The 21,090-nt window shown below is 54.1% G+C and overlaps 6 protein-coding genes across 6 annotated transcripts; 3 read left to right on the top strand and 3 right to left on the bottom strand.

Annotated features, from left to right (window-relative positions):
• Positions 1-2,309: 2,309 nt before the first annotated feature.
• On the bottom strand, positions 2,310-6,813 carry ISF_06614 (phenol 2-monooxygenase; the record flags this gene model as incomplete). The annotated part of the gene is made up of 8 exons (XM_018850218.1): positions 2,310-2,919; positions 3,091-3,227; positions 3,636-3,874; positions 3,922-4,019; positions 4,730-5,685; positions 5,735-6,028; positions 6,081-6,703; positions 6,765-6,813. 8 exons carry the CDS (start codon positions 6,811-6,813, stop codon positions 2,310-2,312), a joined length of 3,006 nt encoding a protein of 1,001 aa, XP_018702706.1.
• A 3,535-nt stretch (positions 6,814-10,348) lies between these two features.
• Positions 10,349-11,204, top strand: ISF_06613 (hypothetical protein; the record flags this gene model as incomplete). The annotated part of the gene is made up of 2 exons (XM_018850217.1): positions 10,349-10,561; positions 10,611-11,204. The coding sequence occupies 2 exons, from the start codon at positions 10,349-10,351 to the stop codon at positions 11,202-11,204; spliced, it is 807 nt and encodes a 268-aa protein (XP_018702705.1).
• Positions 11,205-11,490: 286 nt separating this feature from the next.
• ISF_06612 (hypothetical protein) lies at positions 11,491-12,322 on the bottom strand (the record flags this gene model as incomplete). Its single annotated transcript, XM_018850216.1, has 2 exons — positions 11,491-11,596; positions 11,661-12,322. 2 exons carry the CDS (start codon positions 12,320-12,322, stop codon positions 11,491-11,493), a joined length of 768 nt encoding a protein of 255 aa, XP_018702704.1.
• A 1,646-nt stretch (positions 12,323-13,968) lies between these two features.
• Positions 13,969-15,536, top strand: ISF_06611 (Major facilitator superfamily domain, general substrate transporter; the record flags this gene model as incomplete). Its single annotated transcript, XM_018850215.1, has 3 exons — positions 13,969-14,220; positions 14,290-14,304; positions 14,349-15,536. The coding sequence occupies 3 exons, from the start codon at positions 13,969-13,971 to the stop codon at positions 15,534-15,536; spliced, it is 1,455 nt and encodes a 484-aa protein (XP_018702703.1).
• A 405-nt stretch (positions 15,537-15,941) lies between these two features.
• ISF_06610 (WD40/YVTN repeat-like-containing domain protein) lies at positions 15,942-17,393 on the top strand (the record flags this gene model as incomplete). The annotated part of the gene is made up of 1 exon (XM_018850214.1): positions 15,942-17,393. One exon carries the CDS (start codon positions 15,942-15,944, stop codon positions 17,391-17,393), a length of 1,452 nt encoding a protein of 483 aa, XP_018702702.1.
• A 405-nt stretch (positions 17,394-17,798) lies between these two features.
• On the bottom strand, positions 17,799-20,991 carry ISF_06609 (2-oxoglutarate dehydrogenase E1 component; the record flags this gene model as incomplete). The annotated part of the gene is made up of 2 exons (XM_018850213.1): positions 17,799-18,343; positions 18,390-20,991. The coding sequence occupies 2 exons, from the start codon at positions 20,989-20,991 to the stop codon at positions 17,799-17,801; spliced, it is 3,147 nt and encodes a 1,048-aa protein (XP_018702701.1).
• Between the last annotated feature and the right edge of the window lie 99 nt (positions 20,992-21,090).

Below are 21,090 nucleotides of genomic sequence, written 5' to 3'. Positions count from 1 at the left end.
GACCCCTATACGGGGGACCGTTGACTCGCGATTCTAGTGGCGGCTGGCGTGGTGGCCGAGATGCAGTGAAAGCCTAGTGAAGCCACAGGTTCTTGTTGGGCGACGTATCAAGGAAACTTGTCCGCTCAGCTTACGCTTTTCACCGTAGGGGACATCTAGGTTTCGCCAAACCGGTCCGATGTAGGTTGCTCCAGCAGGGACGGGAAGCCCGCACGTCAACCCCCACGGTCCCCAGAAGGCAGAAGGCCTTGCTTGTTTCATATCAGGAAACGCAGAGAGAAATTGACTCTGGACTGTGGCGCCACTTTATGCGTGCTTGGTCGAGATGGCCTGAGATGTGGCAAATTCCCTGTCGATAAACCCTATTTAAGTGCCCATGCATGAATAGCAAAAGTATTATTGTGCATGAATTGGGTAAATGTCCCCGATCGTAGTGGGTTAATTATGCCCAATTCATTGATCTGCCAAGAGTAAATGGAAAGCCTATCCTCTGGCGTTGTTGGGCTGAACGGGGCACGCGACCTAAAAAAAGCATGTCACTGGCCCCAAGAAGCCTCTTGGCTCTTTCTCGTTCAACAAAGTGTACGGATACTTGTTAGTTACTGGGTATCGCTGTCCTTCTGGTCTGTCTGGACCCCTTTCCCTACATTGTGGGACACACTGCGCAGCCTGGTACATTAGTTTGATACATGTGTTCGAAACTCGTGAGAAAGGTAGATACATGGATGTACAGAAGTGTGTTCAACCTTGATCACTGGCTTGCACGAGGCCAATTAAATGGCCGTCCCGTAGTCAACAGTAACTACCCCCTACATGCTAGTTGTGGATGGAGGTTCTCTTGTAAAGATGTGTTTTTAAAGTTCAGCTAGGCACTGCCGAACAAAATGTGGCCTGTCTGTCTAATCTGCGCCTCCGGATGTCGGCGGCTCTCGATTTCAGGGCTTAAGCCGTTCTAACTTACGCGTCAACTGCCAATTCTGGCCACATCTCTCCGCACGATTTCGCATTGCCTCAACCAAACCGGGCAGCATCACGGTCTTGGCACCAATGCTCCTCGCAAACCCTGACACCCGCCCCCGCGTCGCGCATTGCTAACCCGGCCAGACCGCCGACGACGCCACGCCACGCGTCTGGCGGTTCGCCGACGCCAGCACCGCACCGTAGTTTGCCGGAGGCCCGGTCTGCCCGTGGTCCGGCGAGCTGTCAGCCCGCGATGAGCCTCCCCGCCGCGATTGAGCCGGGGCTAGGATGTCAAAGGGATGTCGTGCGAGTTTGGCTCGTATGTGTCGAATAGAATGCTGCCAAGCAAAGCCAAAGATTACGATTACGACGCACAGCACTGTTTATGGTTATGGTTGCCTGCCGCCCATTCGAATCGGCGACTCGACAAGTCTTCGTCCCGTACATTAAGGTTCCCCATCCGGATGTCGGAGCAGCCTTTATGTCGAAGGTGAGTGCAAGTACGTACCGTAGTTAACGATGTGACGTGTCAGTGCTCTTCGCGCGAGTTCCCTGATCTGGCTTGAGAGTTCCATGTATCTCTTGCCCTCGACCTCCTCGAATTGATTGCATCCGTCTCCTGATTCTTCCCTTCTTGCCACTATCTGCTGACGGATTCGTCAAGCCTCACGAATTCAGCCTCATGCAACGCCGGACCGACTTCATCGGTTCCGAACGGCTGGGCGACCCACAAGAGGCTGTCAAAAATCTTCCCGCCCACACAAACCATCAACTTAGTTAGTACGGATAGTGAGTGAGTTAGCCTTGCCGCAACCATCAGAGACGAGAATAACAAGGGCTTCTGCTAAAATTCGTTCCCGTATCAACCCTTTTGCCCATAAGTCGCGCCACAAGGCTGAAACTAATCCCCTTTTCAATTTTAAAAGCCTCATAATTCGCGTAATTATTACTTTCCGCCAACCAGAGGCCTTGCCAAGCCGCGTCCCCCGTTGATCTGTACACCCCCCTTCAACGGCCGCCTCCGGAAGCCGCTCTGTTGGCCGACAATTTCAATTGTGGTGGCGGTTGGCGGTCAAGCCATCGGTGCATCTGCGAGCGAATGTGTATCTACGAGAAAACGTCCATCTAGAGCGACAACAAAGAAACTCTAATCATCGGATGAAACAAGGCTGAGTTTGTCGTAAGTGGACTCAACGTTGGTTTCACTGCCATCTGGGCGGGAGATAGCGGGCTGCTCTAGTAAGAGCAAGTGTTGCGTTATATTCAATGATGGCGCGGAGGGATATCGGTGCTGAATAGCAAACAGAATAGTACAAAACAACATAGTGTGCTCTCATGCATACAAGGACCTAGAATCCCAAAAGATCCAGCTCTCCAGTGAATCCACCATTCACCAGCACCGCCGACATTTGCACTCGCAGTGCAGGCATGTCCGTAGCCTTGTACGCCACGGACGGATCGACACCAACAGCAACGCATATTGCGTTGCATATCGTATGCACACCACAGTCGTATCCATTTGTCTGCGCGGGGTGATTATACGTAATCGTTTTCCACTCCGTAGCCACAAACTTGTCGTCCAACGCGTCCTTCATCCACATCAGAGCAAGTTCCGTCACCGACCTAGTCCCACGAGGATTTAATGAATCGATGTGGGCGACCGTCTTTTTCGACGGGTTGATGACCATCAACGTCCAATGCGAATGTTCGCAGATTGGCAGCAAGATAGTGTTGACACTGAGCAAATTATCCTTTGTGACCCCCTTTCGTTTCAACGTCCTTTGTGTGTTTTTGCAGGCCGTTTTTATCTGCTTATAGTAAAATGATGTCATGACGAGGCATTTTCTCGTCTGGGTCTTCGGGTCGTCGACGCCGCCAATGTGGTTGACTGCCTGGTCCAGCCAGGACAAAACTCCGTTGACAATTTCGTCGTTAAGCCACTCCGTCTTCGGTATAACCCTACAAAAGTCATGCCGATGCAGAGGTGTCGAGTCAGCCGCCTTTGCGAGGACAGCATCTGGGCTCGCATGTATCGTACTAATGGTCCTCTTGCATATCTGGTCGGATAATGAATGCAACAATGGTCGACAGGGAGCCCGGATTTTGTGTAGTTGCATATGCGTGACGTACTCGCGGGTGATGTCCTCATCTGAGACTTGCGGTTTGCGTTGTGCCTCGAGAACTTTTGCCTTGGCGGTATTGAGCTCGAGCGACCATGGCTGCTTCTCATCAAGGATGGCATCAATGCGATCGTCATGATTGACCGGCTGTTCACGCGTCTTTGAATAGCTTGGGACATAGTCAAAGACTTCTCTCGGAGCAAAAAATCGTTCAGCAAACCTCTTATCTGCCGCTGTCGAAATTATTGGCTCAGTCTCAAGCGTCAACTTCTTAAGGTCGGGTAGTTCGTCTGAGACCGGCATTATCCGCTTGGGTTGTTCCATATTCCTTTTATTGTCTGTAAATCTGACAGGCATGGGAAGCTGTGACATCCCAGGCCGTTTTGGCGTCTGACGCGAGGCGAGTCGACGCCTCTTTTTGAAGATGTCTCTAGTTGAAGGCCTTGTGTACGTCACATCAAAAGAATCGTCGAGACTCAGTCCAACCCCCCTATCGTCTGAGTACGACCGAAATTTATTGATGAACCATCGCGCCTTGCTGTGCGGTTGACGCACCTCGCGCTTCTTTGGTGACGGAGGTGGCGAGGGTAGAGAGTGGCTGCCCAGACTCGCATCGCCGGCGGGCGACGAGTTCTTGACCTCACTTGACTTTAGGTCCGAGACTTCATGGAGAAATCCTGCCTTGACTTCCGTGCAGCCGTCTCCGTCGCGAGCCACTGGTGCTGCGCTGAGTTTGAGGCGCTTCGCCATGGGGTCCTTTTCCCGGGTATGCGCGGCGGCATGATCATGGCGAACTGAGAGGTCAGAAGAAGTCTAATAGCGACACGAAATAGTGACTTACAAAGCTTTCCAACGGCATCACCGAGTGCCGACCGAATGTTTCCTATCATGCCTAGAAAAACGAAACTCCAACGCGGTGAAGTCAAGATCTCCTGGCCCCTATACCTTTGTTAGAAAAAGGACTGAAGGAATTGTTTCCCGTTGTTTCTTGCCTCTATATGACTATTTGTTCATTATTCGTTATTAGATGCTGGAAAGCGACTGAGAATGATGTGAAGTGAAGGTGCTGGCACCGGATCTCAGTTGTTGCTACAGTGGAGGGAATGCGCCGGCAGAATACCGGCAGAATGCGCCAGGGGATTCTAGTGGGGCACCCAGTTCACGCCACCTCACAGCTGCCTGTACGCGCTGGCTTAACAGCATTCACTCAGGGAGCTCTAGCAAGGTATGCCTTTATGACGAATCTCAGGCAAGAGATGAAATGAGAATGATACTTCATACACACGCGTGCACTTTCAACAACCAAACCATCGTCGCCCGAGGGTAGAAGGATACCGAGACATATTGACTTTTTTGCTTAGCTCATTGGCGCAGTATTTGCGCCAGCATGTGTTTACAAATGAACGACTGAATATTTACAACTGGGGTCGATATCTCCTTTACCGCCTCGCAAACGTCACGCCAAAGCATTTGCTAGCCACCTAGGGGATATTGGCTGCTGCAAGACAGACAGACTTAAATAGAAATACCGGGACTTTTTGCATGCCTCCAGCCTCCGAGGTCGACGCATCGAGATGCTGCTGTCCCGTCTGCCCTAGAGAACCAGTCAGGACCCGTTCTTCATCACGTCGGGAACTTGGGGTACTTACAAGTGCGCCGTGAGGCCACCCATCTTCTTGGTACAAAATGCTGAGAAATAATCGTTGAGAGCTTCCACCGTACCGCTGCCCTCAACTAGGCGCACGACAATGGCGACATAACCATCGGGTCGAACAACGACGACACCGCCATCTTCTGGGTCTAGGCCCATACGAGCATGCGCTGTGGCATCAGCGTTTGGAAAATGTCGATCCCACCGGTCATCGGCGTATACATGATCTCGGTATCGTGCCAAGAGCGGAGGAAGGTGTTTCTCGATCTCGATGTGGTGGCGTTTAGCGGCGAGGATAGTGCAGATGGTGAAGAATTTGCTGTGAGGATTATGTCTCTCATGATGCGACACATCGTCAATGTCTTCTCGCAGATAGCTGGCGTAGAAGGAGCGGGTATCTTGCATGTAGTGGGCGAAATCAGCAACAGCAGTCGCAGTTTTGCCAGGGTTGCCGGCAAAGAGAAATAACCGAAAAGATCCATTCCACGGCACCTCCTGTTCAAGATGAACAACGTTCGCGTCAGAAACTCTCGTCACGTCAGAGTTCTTGAAAATGCGGCCTGTCGTAAGCGTTGTTCCGGTAGGATGGATCAATGGTGACTGAGCCACATGCTTCGACGACCAATTGAGCTCGTTGGGCCCATAAGAGACGCCGTATCCGCTCGTGAATTCGCAAGATTCCTTGAATGTCTTGATGAATTCGCTATCAGTCATTTCATCTGCAGTATGAGATTTTGATGCCGCCTCGACGTCGTCTTGTTCTGGAGGTCGTTGTGAGAACAGCTTTGCATAGCGGTTGTCAAAGTCTAGCAGAGCTTCAGCAACACTACGACGTTCCACCTCATATGTCTTGAGAATATCGCGCGTAGCGAAGCCAGCCTCCACGGCATGTATCTTCCAAGCTAAGTTCTGTGCATCCAAGAAAGCCGTATTCATGCCCTGGCCAGCTTTGGGCTATACGGATGTTAGTACACTTTCCTAGCGGAGCAATGCCGACACTTACGCTATGGGTATGGCAGGCGTCGCCGCCAAGAAAGACACGTTGGTCTAGAGAATAGCGATCAGACAGGCCCTGTCCAATGGGATATACTGAGTACCACTCCACTCGCTCCCATGTAATCGAGTAGGGTTGGAAAATCTTCTTGGCAGATTCTTGGACCTGTTCTGCGGTGGCTGTTTTGCGAGGGTTCCAATCCGGATCCGTGGACGATGCAATTTGGATATACAAGCGCACCATGTTATCTTCGCGAGGAATCACCATGATCGATCCATGATGGCTATGGATGGTGCATTTCATCTAAACACCGTTCAATACGCTGCCAAAGCGATCGAGCCAAGGGGTTGCTCACCTTGATGTCGGGAAAGTTTGTTTGCACAACACCATCCATGACACCCCAAACATGGGAAATTGGATCCTTGTGACGAATACCAATATTCAACTGCTGACGGACAAACGACCTGGAGCCTTCGCCACCGAAAAGATACTTGGCATGTATTTGCTCCTTGACGTTGCCATCCACATGCTCAAGCTGCACCGTGACAGGGTGTTCAGGACTTTGAGACTCGTCCGACTGAAAGCCAGTGATAGTCCACGGACGTTGTACCTCGACGCCGTTCTTTTCGAGGTCCGAAAGAAAAACTTGTTCAATGTGGCCCTGGTGAAGCAATGTAGTGAATGGGTAGCGCGCATCGACGAAGTCAGGGCACGAAGCCCAGGTGCCCGTCCTCTGGATACCGGATGAAGTATCAGAGGGGTCCCAGAATGCAACCTCAAAGACACGAGCAGGCTTGTGTGCCATGATAGCTGACTTAAGGCCCATGTTACGGAGCAAATCGAGCGATCGTGGCTGGATGCCATCAGCGCGGCCTGTGGCCGTCGGCTCCGGGCGGTTATCGATGTGCTTGATTTTATAACCCCAGCGGGCGAGGCATGTGGAAAGCATCAAGCCGACAGGGCCAGCTCCGACAATAACTGAATAGGGAAGTGTCAGTGGCTACGATGTTTGGCAGCGGCAGCAGTGCAAAGTGCTCACCGATGTCATAGTGGGACGCCTGGGAAGCCGTTTGTTGTTGTAACGCCATGTTTGCTATTGCAGAGAGGCACGGCAAAATATGTAGCGGGGGAGAAATTAAGTAATTATTTGCCTTCAAGGACAAACGACAGAAGATTGCTTAAACTCGGAGCAGGAGGAGGCTGTAGAGTCCCGCGCGGCATCAGGGGAAGCACAGAACGGCATCGTGCATGACCAGCCCAGGCTGGCGTTGAATATATACTTGAACATTTTCGTAGAAAATGGAAAACGGCTCGCGCCCCAGACAGCCTTCCGGACTAAATGGAGGGGAAACCAGTCGCATTGCATTCGCTCGAGAGCCTATTGAAGGGAGCCTATTGGGCGATGACGGCCGGAAAGGCGAGACGGCGTGTGGAAGTGGATGGATGGATACTGGTAAACGGAGAGAGGAATGGCTTGCTGGCTTGGTGCCCTGATGAACCAAACCAGTGGAGGAGACTGCTGGTGGGGTCCTGGCCGCCGAGCTAAAAGCCCGGCAGCAGATTCGGGAAGTGAATGAACGAGCAGCCTCTTCCTCTTTGAGCCGGAATTTACGATAACTGAACCGAGACGTTGTTCCATTTGCAATTTATGGGAACACGGAAAATGAGCTCTGACTGACCGCCGGCGGGTTACCCGTTCTCAATAGTTCTCAGTCAGCTCCTGTGGCACCGACTTGCTTCTGGTGTTCCAGGGCAAGTTCTGTTCGGCTACGACATGAAAATGCGCTGTGTTAGCACCCCGCCCCACCCATCCGCCGAAGTTTCTGGGGCAGCCTAATAAGCCTTTCGTTAGAGGTTATGGGTAGCCTGAGAAACTGTCCATGACTTGGCATTGTTAGGGAGCTATGTATGTATGTATGTACATACATACCTAGCTTCTGCGGGGGCGGCGTTCAATCTAGGCCCATACAGGAAGGGTACAAGGCAGTACACTGGCTGAGCTGCGTTGACCTCGTCGACAATGCACTGGCCGTCAGCCACCGAAGTCAGTCGGCTGTCTCGCACGGTAGTTTTCAAGTAGCTAACATTAACGGGTAGTAATAGCCCGATTTCTGTATGACGCACTGCACTACTTCTGCCATGCACCAGATCCGCGTCCCATTGATCCCCCCCCTGTATCACTCTTACGAGTGGCCGTTCTATCGACAGCTATTCTGGGTCACAGTCTTACAGGTGAGAAAGAGCCGATGTTTGTTCCCGCCCATGTCACATTGCCGCTCAGCTGTGCCCTGGCCTAGTATCAATATTATATCGGATAGAAAGGGCGGCAGACGCGCAAACCCCAACGCTATCCGGACCAGCTGTACCACATGCCGCCACCTCCGTGGCTAATCTGAGAGCATGAATTCGCTATCATTCATGCACATGGACTTCCTGTGGATGGATTTCAAACAACTGGCACTGTCTCCCAGATGGGTTCACGTGCCTTGCGTGACTTGTCTCGGTGTCCTGTTGTTTTGACTGACGCTGATTTTTTATCAGGACAAAGGCACTGAGCGGAGACTCTGGCCAAGTGCTGACGGCAGCTATCACAACAGACGTCCGTAGAATTTTCTTCCAGACGGGCTATGCAATGTAGATAAGCAATGGACGACGCGGACCGATCGCATCAAAGGAGCACCCTCAGCAGCAAACCAATAATACTGCCTTGTACGAGTCCGCTTCGCTTCGTGCGGACAATACTCCTGGAAGCACCGAGCGGAACACTAAAAATTTATCAGTATGATCTGAACGCCCCGGAGGAATTGTCGGTACTTTCGCGCCGCCTCGTTGTGGTGTTGTGTCTCGTCCAGAGCTTTGCGGTCCACCAAACAGGTTGGGTCGCTCGGGAACTACTTCGGTAATTGAGGCATCACTTACACGAAACCAGCCCGCCCGGCTTTGCAAAGATGATACAATATGCGGGGGTATCTTGATAGCGATTTATCTGCTACCATGTCTTGAATCTTAAAGTTAACATCCCGTAATAAGATCTGCGGAACTGGCCGAGGATTCGCTTCGTTGCCACAATCGATCAAGAACAAGAGAGACTCTGTCTTTTGCTTATTTAAAGATGTTTATGGGTGCATAGGCAGCGGAAAATAGCGAGGTTTACGGCTGCTTCCTCACTGGATGAAATCTGTGACAAGTACGAGCCCGTGACAGGACGAAACCTGCCTGGCTAGTTGCCGAAAAAATATACTGAGCGTCGAAACGAGATTGAGTGAGAAGCGAAGCTTTCATATCAGTGAAATACTTCCGCAGTATTTAAACCCCAGTTGATCAAATGGCAAATGATTAACGGAGCTGTAAGTCAACAAGTCCCATGTGAAATAAATAGCCTGTCTTTGAGCGGGTATTGAGGTGCATACACAGTCCAGAAGGCTATTTTTGCAGTGACATTTTGCCATTCCAATCTTACCCAGAAACGATACCTATGAGATGTTCAGTAATGTATACCTGACCTGCCCGTTTGACGCTCTCTTGCCAGCTGGCAAGCAGACCGACAGCGCCGTTTGCTCTTTACTAACTTCTACCTGCTGCTTGCCGCTCAGAAAAATTTCGACTTCTTCTTTTTAGGCACGAAATTCCAGAATCTTTGATCAGCAGTCAAGAACAACAACAAGATCCTCCTCGTAGCCTTATCCGTTATTAAATGTCGTCCGCATCAATACAGAGAAAATCCGACAAACGGAGCTCCGAACCCAAATCTCCTATTGTGCATTCCATTCGATCATCTTCGCTGCGTAGCCCGCATTCTTCAAGATCAAAATCTCTTTCACCGAGAAAGCGCAACATAAATCAGCCCCTGCACATCCGAATGAACCTCACAGAGACACAGATGGACAAAATCACTGATGCGTATGGCCAATAACTTTAATCCTTTACGCTCTCCTAATTCTCAGCAGTTTTGCGCAAAAGCTTAACATGGAGAGGCCGACTTCAGCAAAATCACACATGATTGACCAGGGCAGCAAGCGCTCATCCCCAGGTCTTCCCTCAAGATTTCAATCTGAAATTGAGTCCTCCGCGCGCCAGCTCAAGCCCCACGAAACCATAAACGTCGTTTCCCCAACATTTTCAGAACTCATGCCTCGCTCAAATGATGAGTCGCTAGCAAAGAGGCGACAGAAGGTGGCGTTGGCTCGGATCGATGTGTCTACCCTGAATCGGAGCATCAACAAGCCACAGAGACCGCAGATGGAACTCGTTGATGCAGCCGTATCCCCGCTAAGTGCAAACATTTCCGCGCGGAAAGACGCAAAAGAAAGACCATCTTTATCCTCATATTCTTCTCACGCCTTGGAGCTACAGCCTCCAAGGCCGCTGAACATCCCTAGCAATAGGAGAAGCCAGCAGTGGCAACAGGGTGACGATGGCATGATCGATGTTTACAATGACTGGACACAAATTTACAGGTCCGGTGTATCGCCGCTTTCACATGAACCAGTTAGAGCCCCCAACAGCGAGGTGCATCACCCGCGAAGATCCAAGAGCCTGGCAGAGGGTATGAGAAGACAGCGGAGCCCCATCAAAACCTCACGAAACCCAGAATCGGAGCGGCAGGCTTTTTATCCTCCCGAAATGGTCTCTGAAAGTCCCATGTTCTCGCCTCTGCCACTGTATTTCAGAGGGCAAGACTTTCCCACAGTCAAACAAGGCGGCAAGACTCTAATTGGTAACAACGGATGGCTCGAGAAGACCGGGCAGGATAGTCTTGGGTTGGACGGGGAAAGGAAGACGCCTCAAAAGAGAGCTGGCATTTTGGATAGCATCAAGAAAATCGCTAAAGACATGGTATGCCACAATCTGCTCTTCGTTGGACCTCACCTAACCTGCCATTTAGACTGAGCTTCACCATCCACATCGTCGGCTCCCGCAAGCAAAAGCATCGGGGGCACAGCTTCTTATATCGCTTGATGCAAGGGAGCAGAGCCTGCTTTATTGCGAACTGGAGTATCACCTCACTTGCGCCTTGAACAACTACATTTCGCGCGAGCTTGAAAAGGGACGCCTCGTGCCCATTAACTTCAAAAAGATCACAGATGCCTGGTACCAGCAGGGCCGACCGCGTGTGGTCGGCTTCCGCTTCGACCTCGAGACGCAGATCGACCTCGTAGCGCTGCATGTCAACGAGTTTACATTTTGCGGCCGACGCCAGTGCAACCCGGTTGAGGTCAGCAGCCTGCTGCACACCATGAAGGTTAACGCGCGCGCGATGCGCATCCGCACCTTTTGTCAGCCCGATTCGGTCATCGCGAAGCAGCTCGCGGACAGCCAGTCGCTCTTCGACATGATTGGGGCGGCAGAGGACGCGAACAGGGCCCTGGTGGAGATTGTACACTTTTTCAAGGTGATTGTCGAGCGTGAGCACAAGGTCTTGCAGCAGCGACAAAAGGAGCAAAAGCACAGCACCATGCTTGCGCCGCGTGACGATTAACGGAGGAGGAAATATTTTTGATTGTGAATATCTTGCTAGTCTGGTAGTATCTGGTGGCATATTGAAAATCGGTAAGGAAAGCATTAGGAAATGGTGTAAATAACTTGTATTAGACGGAAATCGGAAGGGCATGAACAAACTCTGGCCGACACAAATGCAAAGCGTGACTGAAGAAAGCCTCCCTTTTTCAAGATTTTCTATCAATTTCCATCATTAGATAGCAGCAAGGTGGCCGTCAAACGTCATAATCTTCATGGTCGATCAAATTGGTTCAAGTCGTTGTTGGTCAATCTCTGTGTCGTCTGTAGTCGTCACGTCGGCGGTCGTCGTAATCGTCATAATCATCGCGGCGGGAGCGGGAGCGTCGATCATCATAATCACTGTCGTCATCCCTACAGACACGCGTCAGCATCACCCCCTCCATGTCCTCTCGTTCGCATATGCTCCCCCTCGTACCTGCTTCTGTGAGGGCGCTCCCGGTCGCGCCGCTTGTCCTCGACGTGGTGGGCCAGGGCGTTGGCCCCGAGTCCACCAGCGACGGCGCCGAGCAGCGTCGACACGGCCATCGGCACCTTGTTCTCGTCGCTGTGGCGGCGCTGGTGGCCGTCCTTACCGGAGCGGTTGTACGCCGCCTCGGTCGCCTTGTTGGCCACGAAGCCGCCGACCACGGCGCCGAGAATGCCCGCGCCGATGCCCGCGGAGGAATTGGAGAAGTTGTCCTCGACGGTGTGGCGCGCGCGGCTCATGGGACTCTGGGATCCGCGACGGCGACGATCGCGGGAGGAGGAGGAGTCGTCATCGTCGTAGCGGGAGCGGGAGCGGGAGTGCCGGCTGTGGCTGCCGCGGGAGCGCGCGTACGGCGGCGACTCGGAGCCGTTGCGGTAGGCGAGGGCGTTGCCGGGCGGCACCGAGTTTGCGCGGGCGCTGTTGTGGGCGGGCGGCATCAGCGTCATCTCGTCGCGCTCGTACGGCGCATCGTCGCGGAAGGGGCGGCCGGGGTCGCCAAAGCCGACGGCGGGACCGCCGCCCGCGCCGGAATAGTAGTCCGGAGAGCGGTTGCGGCGCGAGCCGTGGCCGCCGCGGAAGTCGTTATCGTCATCGTAGTTGGAGCGCGGCATGTTTGGGGTGCGCGCTATTGGTGCTTGAGGGCCTTCACCTGTGATGGCGAGCGGGTTGGTGAAAGGCAAGAGGAGGGGGCTATGGAGTTGAAATGCCGAAGCGGTTATCGTTGTACTGGAAGCGCGGCAAGTATCAGGCGCAGAAATATCAAAACGTCATGAGTCTTTTCGCTTTCTAGAGAAGTTTGTTGGGGATTAATAATGGCGCAAATGACTGTGCCCAACCGGAACTCTTTTAAGAGAATTCGGTGCCGCCGGGTCAGCCGTCAGTCAAGTCGCACAAGTAAAAGTGCTGCGCCCCGGTTGGGGATACTGATATTAGGGAGAAGGCTCGTGGCACAGCCAGTGGTGGCGGGACGCTCCGAGGGCCAGTAAGCTGGACCATGGTCCTTTACTAACTTGACTGCAGCCATGTGTGGGCTTCTTTTTTGCAGCGGCTGGAGCTGAGTGCTTGATGGGGGGCTGGGGTTCGGGGAAGTATGTATGTATATATACTTGTGGGTGAGTGTGGGTGACGCTACCCATCAGGGCATCATGACGATTCATCAGTCATTCTGTGAGCATGGTGCGAGAATCGGGCATCAAGGCTCGGCCAAGACATGGAAGGGGGATGCAACGGCCAAGCAAATCTAATCAAGCCAAGATCCCAGGATGTCGTCTATATAATAAACGAATCTCAGCGGCATGTCGGGCCGACAGGACCTGCAAACTCATGGAGGCCGCAAGCCAGAGCAAGGATCAGCGCCACGTCCAGGGTCTCGAAAGAGCCAAAAGGTCTTGGAGTTGGTGGGAATCATTTGGATGCGGAGACGACAGCATGTAGCAAGTGTCAGCTGCCCTTTGGAGAGGTTGTTGTTGATCTGTGTTTCCCTTCGGCCCGCCGTCCCGAATTGCCGACGGTGAGGCTTCCCTCCGCCATGTACAACAAATCTGCTGCTCTTCTCCCTCGCGTCGCTTTCAACCCGAGCACGGTGGGTTGTAGCCCATTGTTGTACTAGCTAGTAATAGTGCTGGAGTCTACTGCCATTATCGGGAATACCCAATTCTCGATTTCCCCAGGTTGGCGTGACCCCCATAGATGAGCCGCCAGCATAGCGGGCATCCTCCCCTCCGTGGTTCGCCCTCCGCTTCCGGGGCCGCAGGCTTGGGAATCTGGCTGGGATCAAGTTCGTGCTCATTACTAATTAGTCAAGGAGAAAGAAAAAGGACCTAGCAACTCCTTCGCCTTCGTCTCCCAACTAACCCCCCCCCTCCTTTACGCCCTCTGCTCCGATTATACTCCCGAGCCAGCCCAAGATGCGAGAGTCCCCAATTTTGAATTCTTTTTAAGGTTGTGGGCTCGCGCCCGTTTGCTCGGTGCTCCTCCTCCCGGCCCAGTACTCACAAGAGCTGGGACCACCCTTGTATAAGGAGCATCTTCCTTCGCCCATTCTTATGTCTTGTCTTTCCTGGATTTAACAAACTGATCAGTGTTCAAGTCCGAGGCTGCTGTCGACATCCTGGCATCCCTGGCATCGCTGTCGGGTTAGTGCTGTGGACTTCACCATAAATTCCTGCTGCTGGCTTCCACCTTTCTTCCTCCCATGCAAACGCTCGATTATTGATCTCGGCTTCGTCGAACCGCTTGATCTCTTCCACTTGTCAAAATGGATCACTCATGCACGGAGAAACGTGCCGCCCCTCTGCATGCAATCCATTCGCCTGTCGCAGGCGTTGAAAAGGCAGACTCTGGCAACATCACACAAAATGCCGTCGATGAGAAATCATTAGATGCAGGAAACGATACTGATTCTTCAGGCGGACTGGAGCGTTGGAACGGGTCGCGCAATAATACAGCTCGCTTCCTGGTTGTCAACCTGGCTCTCTTCATCATGGGCATGAACGATGCCTGCATAGGTGTAAGTCCCGCTATTCCCATCATTCAATGCACCTTTCTGTCCCGTCATCATACTGATACTCACCGCCAGGCACTTCTTCCATATGTACGTAAGCCTATGTCAAACTCCCTCAGCAATTCGCCTAACAGCCCACCCAGATTGAACCATACTACAACGTCAACTACACCCAAGTGTCGACCCTCTTCGCCGTCCCATTCGTCGGCTACGTCGCCGCCGCCCTCTCCAATAACTGGATTCACTACACCTTTGGCCAGCGCGGCGTCGCCCTCATCGGGCCCATCTGCCGTGTCGCTGGTTACCTGCCAATGGCGCTGCACCCGCCCTTTCCTGTGCTGCCCATCGCCCTCCTCGTCGCTGGCTACGGCAACGGCATCGAGGACAGCGGATACAACGCCTGGGTCGGCAATATGCACCGCGCCAACGAGCTCCTCGGCCTCATCCACGGTGCGTACGGCCTCGGCGCCACCATCAGCCCCCTCATCGCCTCCGCCATGGTCACCAAGGGCGGCCTGCCGTGGTACACCTTCTACTATGTCATGATTGGCATGGTCTGCTTTGAGTTCGTCGTCGGTCTGCTGGCCTTCTGGCCCCACGACGGCGCATCCTACCGCAGAAGGCTGGCGTACGATGGTGACGGCAAGGAGCGCATCACCACGCGTCATGTCCTCAAACAGCCTCTTACCTGGGTCGTGGCTGTATTTTTACTCGGCTACGTCGGTGTAGAAGTCAGTCTCGGAGGCTGGATTCCGACCTTTATGATAAAGGTCCGTCACGCGGAACCCTTCTTGGCCGGCCTGTCGGTAACAATGTTCTGGCTTGGATTGACCCTTGGCCGTGTCATTCTGGGCTTCGTCACCGGACGCATTGGCGAGAAGCTCGCCATCACAGTGTATATGCTCCTCAGCATCGCCTTGCAGTTGCTGTACTGGCTTGTGCCCAACTTTGCCGCGTCGCTCGTCTTCATCATCCTCCTCGGATTCTTCCTCGGTCCCCTCTTCCCAGCCGCAATTGTGACAGCTACCAAGCTGCTCCCACCCGAGTACCATGTCAGTGCGATTGGATTCGCAGGCGGCTTCGGCGGCGGCGGCGCGGCCATCATTCCATTCGGGGTTGGGGCCATTGCACAGAGCAAAGGTGTCTCCGTGCTGCAGCCGATTGTCCTGGCCTTTCTCATCTTTGACCTTATTGGCTGGCTGGTCATGCCCGGAGGGTTCAAGAAGGGCGGGCTGGAGAGAGCTCGTGAGGAAAAGACACCTGTGGGTGGTGATTTTGTCAAGGCGGGCAAGTGGGTGGCAGCAAAGGCACGAAGAAACTAGGTAGCATATGAACAAAAGCGATTTTTAGCGAACTTTTAAATTTATTCTCCATAGAGAAAATACTATCGGAATTTTCATGTACCTTCCAGTAAATGACTACAACATTTTAGGAACTGGGGATGATGAAGTTACATAGGTAGTCGGTACTTTATTAGCACCGTGCCAGAATTTTGGCGGGGCAGACTGCGGGCAAACATCAACTCCCACCATCTTCCACTTCACGCCCACAGTCTTTCCCTCCGACCTATTTTTCTATAATGCGCTCACTCGCCTCTTTAATACGCTAATACATATTTATAATCCTTGATTATAATCGATCGCTCCTACGAACCGAATCGACCGCTCTCACCCACCTCACAAGCACCCAACCCCCCGCACTCGACATCTGGAGGCCCCCCGGCCGCGATGCAGCCAACATCAGGACCCTCGACGACGGGCGCGGCAGCCCGGGTCCTAGCCCTCGCGCCCCTCAAGCCCGACCTCTGCGAACGCGCCTGGCAGACGGTTGCGCACCCGACGCTCCCCCTCGCCGCCACCGTCCACGGCAAGGGCGTCACCGTCTTCTCGCTCGCCACGCTCGCCGCCCACAGCAGCCTCACCGGCGGGCACACGCGCTCCGTCCGCTCCGCCGCCTGGAAGCCCAACCTGGCCCCGCACAGGCTCTGCCTTGTCTCTGGCAGCTTTGACGCCACGGCCGGCGTCTGGCGCTGGGACGGCGACCAGCCGGCAGCCGACGACGCTGATGACGGAGCCACCGCGCTGGAGCGGGAAGTCACCTCCGCCAACGTCCGAAACAGCCACGACAACGACGAGGACGAAGGAGAAGAAGACAAGTCCAACGCTGGGGAGGACAGGGAGTGGGAGTTCACGCTCGTCCTCGAGGGCCACGACTCTGAGATCAAGTCCTGCGCCTTCTCCCCGTCCGGCGCGCACCTCGCCACGTGCTCGCGCGACAAGTCAGTCTGGATCTGGGAGGACATTGGTGCCTCCGAGGCCGACGACGAGTGGGAGACCATCGCTGTGCTCAACGAGCACGAGGGCGACGTCAAGGCCGTCGCCTGGTGCCCTGACGTGCCCGGCCGCAACTCCCGCCGGCGGTACGGCGCCGACGCGCTTGCCAGCGCCAGCTACGACAACACGGTCCGCGTCTGGCGCGAGGACGCCGACGGCGAGTGGGCGTGCGTCGCCGCCCTCGAGGGCCACACCGAGACCGTCTGGGGCGTCCAGTGGGAGACGCGCCCGCGACCAGGCAACCGCTTCCCGCGGCTGCTGTCGTGCTCGGCCGACGCCACCATCCGCGTCTGGACCCTCAAGGAGGATGACGGTGATGAAGGGAACGACGGCGAGCACGATGGTGGTGGCCGCAGCGCGCTCGGTGGCATTCCCAACACCATGCGCAGGTCGCTGCGCGAGGAGTGGACGTGCACCGCGGTCCTGCCCGCCGCCCACCACCGTGACGTCTACGCCGCCGCGTGGAGCGCGCAGACGGGTGTCATCGCCAGCACTGGCAGCGACGGCAAGATCGTGCTGTATAGAGAAGACCCCGAGGAGCAGCAGGCGACCTCTTCTTCCGCAGCAACCCTTGGTGATTCCGACCAACCCATGGTGGACGCACCGCCGGAAGGAGAAGAGCCGTTGGCCGTGCAGCAACCTCCTGCAGCAGCGCCTCCAGGCTCCGCGCGGTGGAAGATCATTGGCACGCAGGAACACGCTCACGGGCCGTACGAGGTCAACCACATCATCTGGTGCAAGCGTTACGACAGCGGCGCCAGCGCGAGAGGCGAGGAGGAAATGCTCATCACAACAGGCGACAACGGCGTTGTGCAACCGTGGCAAGTCATTCTGGATAAGGAGTAGAAAGAAACGACATAGACAAACAGCATAGGGAGGTGTTATTTACTTTGTTCAAAACATATGCCAGTGTATAGTAAAGGATACAGGAGGAGTATGCATGCACATTAAACTTTATCCTAGGTGCGCACGCGAAAGTCGTTAGACATGAAAAAGCAATATTATTAAGAGCCATTTTTAATCCGCTCCTACTCGTACCATGCACTGAGTACAATGACAAGTGTTTTCTTTTTCCTCGAGGGAGGGGGTATGATACAGTGTAGTACACAAAGGAGATGACTCCCTCCCCTGAAAATTCAACAGTGGAAGCTCCCTTTTCCTCTACTCCGTCTTCGTTCCACTTCTATATTCCCAGCCTGCCCCATTCCGACATTCCGTCACCCACCTCTTGCTACGCCGACCGGCATTGCCTTACTCGCCCTTGAGCTTGTCCTGCTTGACAGTAAAGGCTCTCTCGAGCAACTCCTTCTCTTCCTTGCTATGGACATGCTTCAGACCAGTAGCAACAGACGCGCTAGGGTTACGGCCAGCGTACATGACGTGTTTGCGGTCGTGATACTTGGTCTGGTTGAGCAGGGTCTCAATGCGGGGTTGGGTGAAGCTCCAGGCGCCGGCATTCAGCGGCTCCTCCTGAGCCCAAACGATGGTCTTGGCGTTGGGGTACATGTCGAGGTTCTCCTTCAGCTGCTGCCAGGGGAAAGGGTTCAGCTGCTCAATGCGGGTGAAGGCAACATTGTCAATCTTGTTGTCAGCACGGTACTTGTGCAGAGCAGCCCAGACCTGACCAGTGCAGAGAATGACACGGTCAATCTCCTCAGGAGACTTGATGGTGCCCGTCTGGTGCTCAGGGTCTGGGATGATCCATTGGAAACCGGCATCCTCAGCAGTGAACTCTTCAAGGCTAGAGCGGGCGAGAGGGTGACGGAGGAGAGACTTGGAGAAGAAGATGATGAGGGCTATAAATCGTTAGCATGGTTCAGTAAATCAGTAGTGTCGACTTACGCTTGCGGAACTGGCGCTCCATCTGGCGACGCAGGGCGTGGAACAAGTTGGCAGGGGTAGTCATGTAAGCAATCTGCATGTTGCAGTCCTGGTGCTGACGAGCGAGCTTGTCCTCGTTAGGGAAAACTCGGGGGTCCTCATTGGAGAGCTGGAGGTAACGCTCAATACGAGCAGAGGAGTGCTCGGGTCCCTGTCCGTCGTAACCGTGGGGCAGAGACATGACAAGACCGCTACGCTGCATCCACTTGACTTCGCCAGAGGCGATGAACTGGTCAATGATGCATTGGGCGTTGTTGGCAAAGTCACCAAACTGGGCCTCCCACATTACAAGGGCGTTAGGAGACGACAGCGAGTAGCCGTACTCGAAACCGAGGGCACCAAACTCACTCAAGGACGAGTTGGAGATGACAAACTTGCCCTGATCTTTGCTAATGTGCTGAAGAGGCGTATAGGTAGCCTCATTTTCTTGGTCGTGGAAGACGGCGTGACGTTGAGAAAAGGTACCACGCTCAACATCCTGGCCAGAGACACGGACGTGGTAACCATCGGTGACGAGAGAGCCAAAGGCCAGAGCCTCAGCCGTGGGGAAGTCAATGTTCTTGCCCTCGACAACAGACTTGGTACGGTTGTTAAGAATACGCTTCAGGTTGCGGTGGGCAGTGAAGCCCTCGGGGGTTGAGCCAATAACTTCGCCAATGTGCTCAAGGGTCTTCCGGTCAACGTTTGTGGGATTGTGGGGAAGGATCTCAGTGGCCAGCTCCTTGGGAGACTTGAAGCCGTTCCAAGCGGAAGTAGTCCATTCCTTGGACGTAGGGGTGTAGTCCTTGGACTTGGCAAAGCTCTCTTCTAGCATGCCCCAGACCCACTGCTTGTGCTCATCGATATCCTCCTTCGTGAAAGTGCCCTCCTTCAGCAGCTTGTCGACGTAGACATCGATCTGGGGAACCTGCGAGTTGATGCGCTTGTACATGAGCGGTTGGGTGAACGAGGGCTGGTCAGTCTCGTTGTGGCCGTGCTTGCGGTAGCAGATCAGATCGATGACGACATCGTGCTGGAACTCGGCGCGCCAGTCAGCAGCAAGCTGGCAGACAAAGTTGACGGCCTCGACATCATCAGCATTGACGTGGAAGACGGGAGCGTCGATGGCCTTGGCGATATCGGTACAGTAGGCAGTGGAACGAGCGAAACGGGGATCGGTGGTGAAACCAATCTGGTTGTTTACAACCAGATGAACGGTACCACCAGTGGAGAAGGCAGGCAGAGAGTGGAATCCCAGACACTCGTACACGATACCTTGAGCAGCGAAAGCAGCATCACCGTGCAGAAGAACGCTCATGGCAGTGCGATGAGCCTTCTCGTCATTGTTGTAGTGCTGGATAGCACGAGTCTTGCCGAGCACAACAGGGTCCTCGGCCTCCAAGTGCGAGGGGTTGGCAACGAGAGAAAGCTGAACGCGCTTTCCAGAAGGAGTGGGACGCTCGAAGTTCATACCAAGATGGTACTTGACATCACCGGAGCCCTCCTCGGCGGTATCAGTACCAGCGAACTCGCTGAAGATGGACTCGTTGGGTTTGCGGACGACGTTGGAAAGAACGTTGAGACGACCTCTGTGGGGCATACCGATGACAATGTCCTTGACGCCGTAGTCGACACTGCGGTCGATGAGGGCCTTCATACCGGGAACAAGGGTCTCGCAACCTTCGAGACCGAAACGCTTGTCGTTGGGATATTTTGTCATGAGGAAGGATTCGAAGCTGGAACTCCAGATAAGTCGGTCAAGAATACGGCGCTTCTCGTCAATGGAGAACTTGAAAGGCTGGGGCACCTCGAGGCGCTCGCGAAGCCAGTCGCACTTTTCGCGGTCGGGGATATGGATGAACTCGACACCATAGGAGCCAGAGTAAATCTTTTCGCAGGCAGCGACAATCTCGCGAAGAGTCATCTTCTCGCGACCATCGCGCTTGAAACGGGGCAGGATACCAGGACCCAGGGTGTATTCAGTATCGAGGTCCTTCTCGGTGAAGCCGTAGAAATCGAGAGTCAACTCCTTAGGTTTGATGTTACCGAAACCTTCGGCCGTGTTTCTGATGCCAAGAGGGTCGATGTTGGCCTTGTGGTGACCACGAGCCTGGTAGGCCCGGACAAGGAGCTGAACCTTCAAGTGGTTGGTGACATCAGAGCCATCCTCCATGGCGAGGCCACCACCGAGACGAGGAACACCGCCAGTCATGTTGGGCACAAGATTGGGAGGAGGCTGGAAGGCCTGGGAGATGGGCATGTCGCCACTCTCCATGTTCTTGAAGTAGATCTGCCAGGAGACGTGGACGTTCTTGGGATCCTTTTTCCACTCCATGTACATTTCATCAATGTAATTGGCAGTGCTTCCGGTGAGGAAGTTATCGTTGGGGTCGGGGGCGGCGTGGGAGGCATCGGTCGTAGCATAATTGCGACGAGCCGTCATGGCCAGCGAGCGGCGAGCGGCAGCAACCCTCCATGATGAAGGACGAGCGCAAGCAGCAGATGAAAGCGAAGAGACGGCGGGCGAGACTCGGGCGCCGCGGAGCAGCTGAGAGCTGGCTCTACAGAGCGAATTTCTCAACATGGCGGTGGTGAAAAGCCTCGCGAAGCTTCAGGAGACTTTTTTTTCTGGGGATTGAACAGTAGGGCAAAGGAGGAAGGAGTATCAAAGACGAACGACGAG

Source organism: Cordyceps fumosorosea (assembly GCF_001636725.1).
Source record: "Cordyceps fumosorosea ARSEF 2679 chromosome Unknown scaffold_17, whole genome shotgun sequence".
NCBI lineage: Eukaryota > Fungi > Ascomycota > Sordariomycetes > Hypocreales > Cordycipitaceae > Cordyceps > Cordyceps fumosorosea.
Note: the sequence above shows the minus strand (reverse complement) of the source record. Positions and strands in the feature narration are given on the sequence as shown.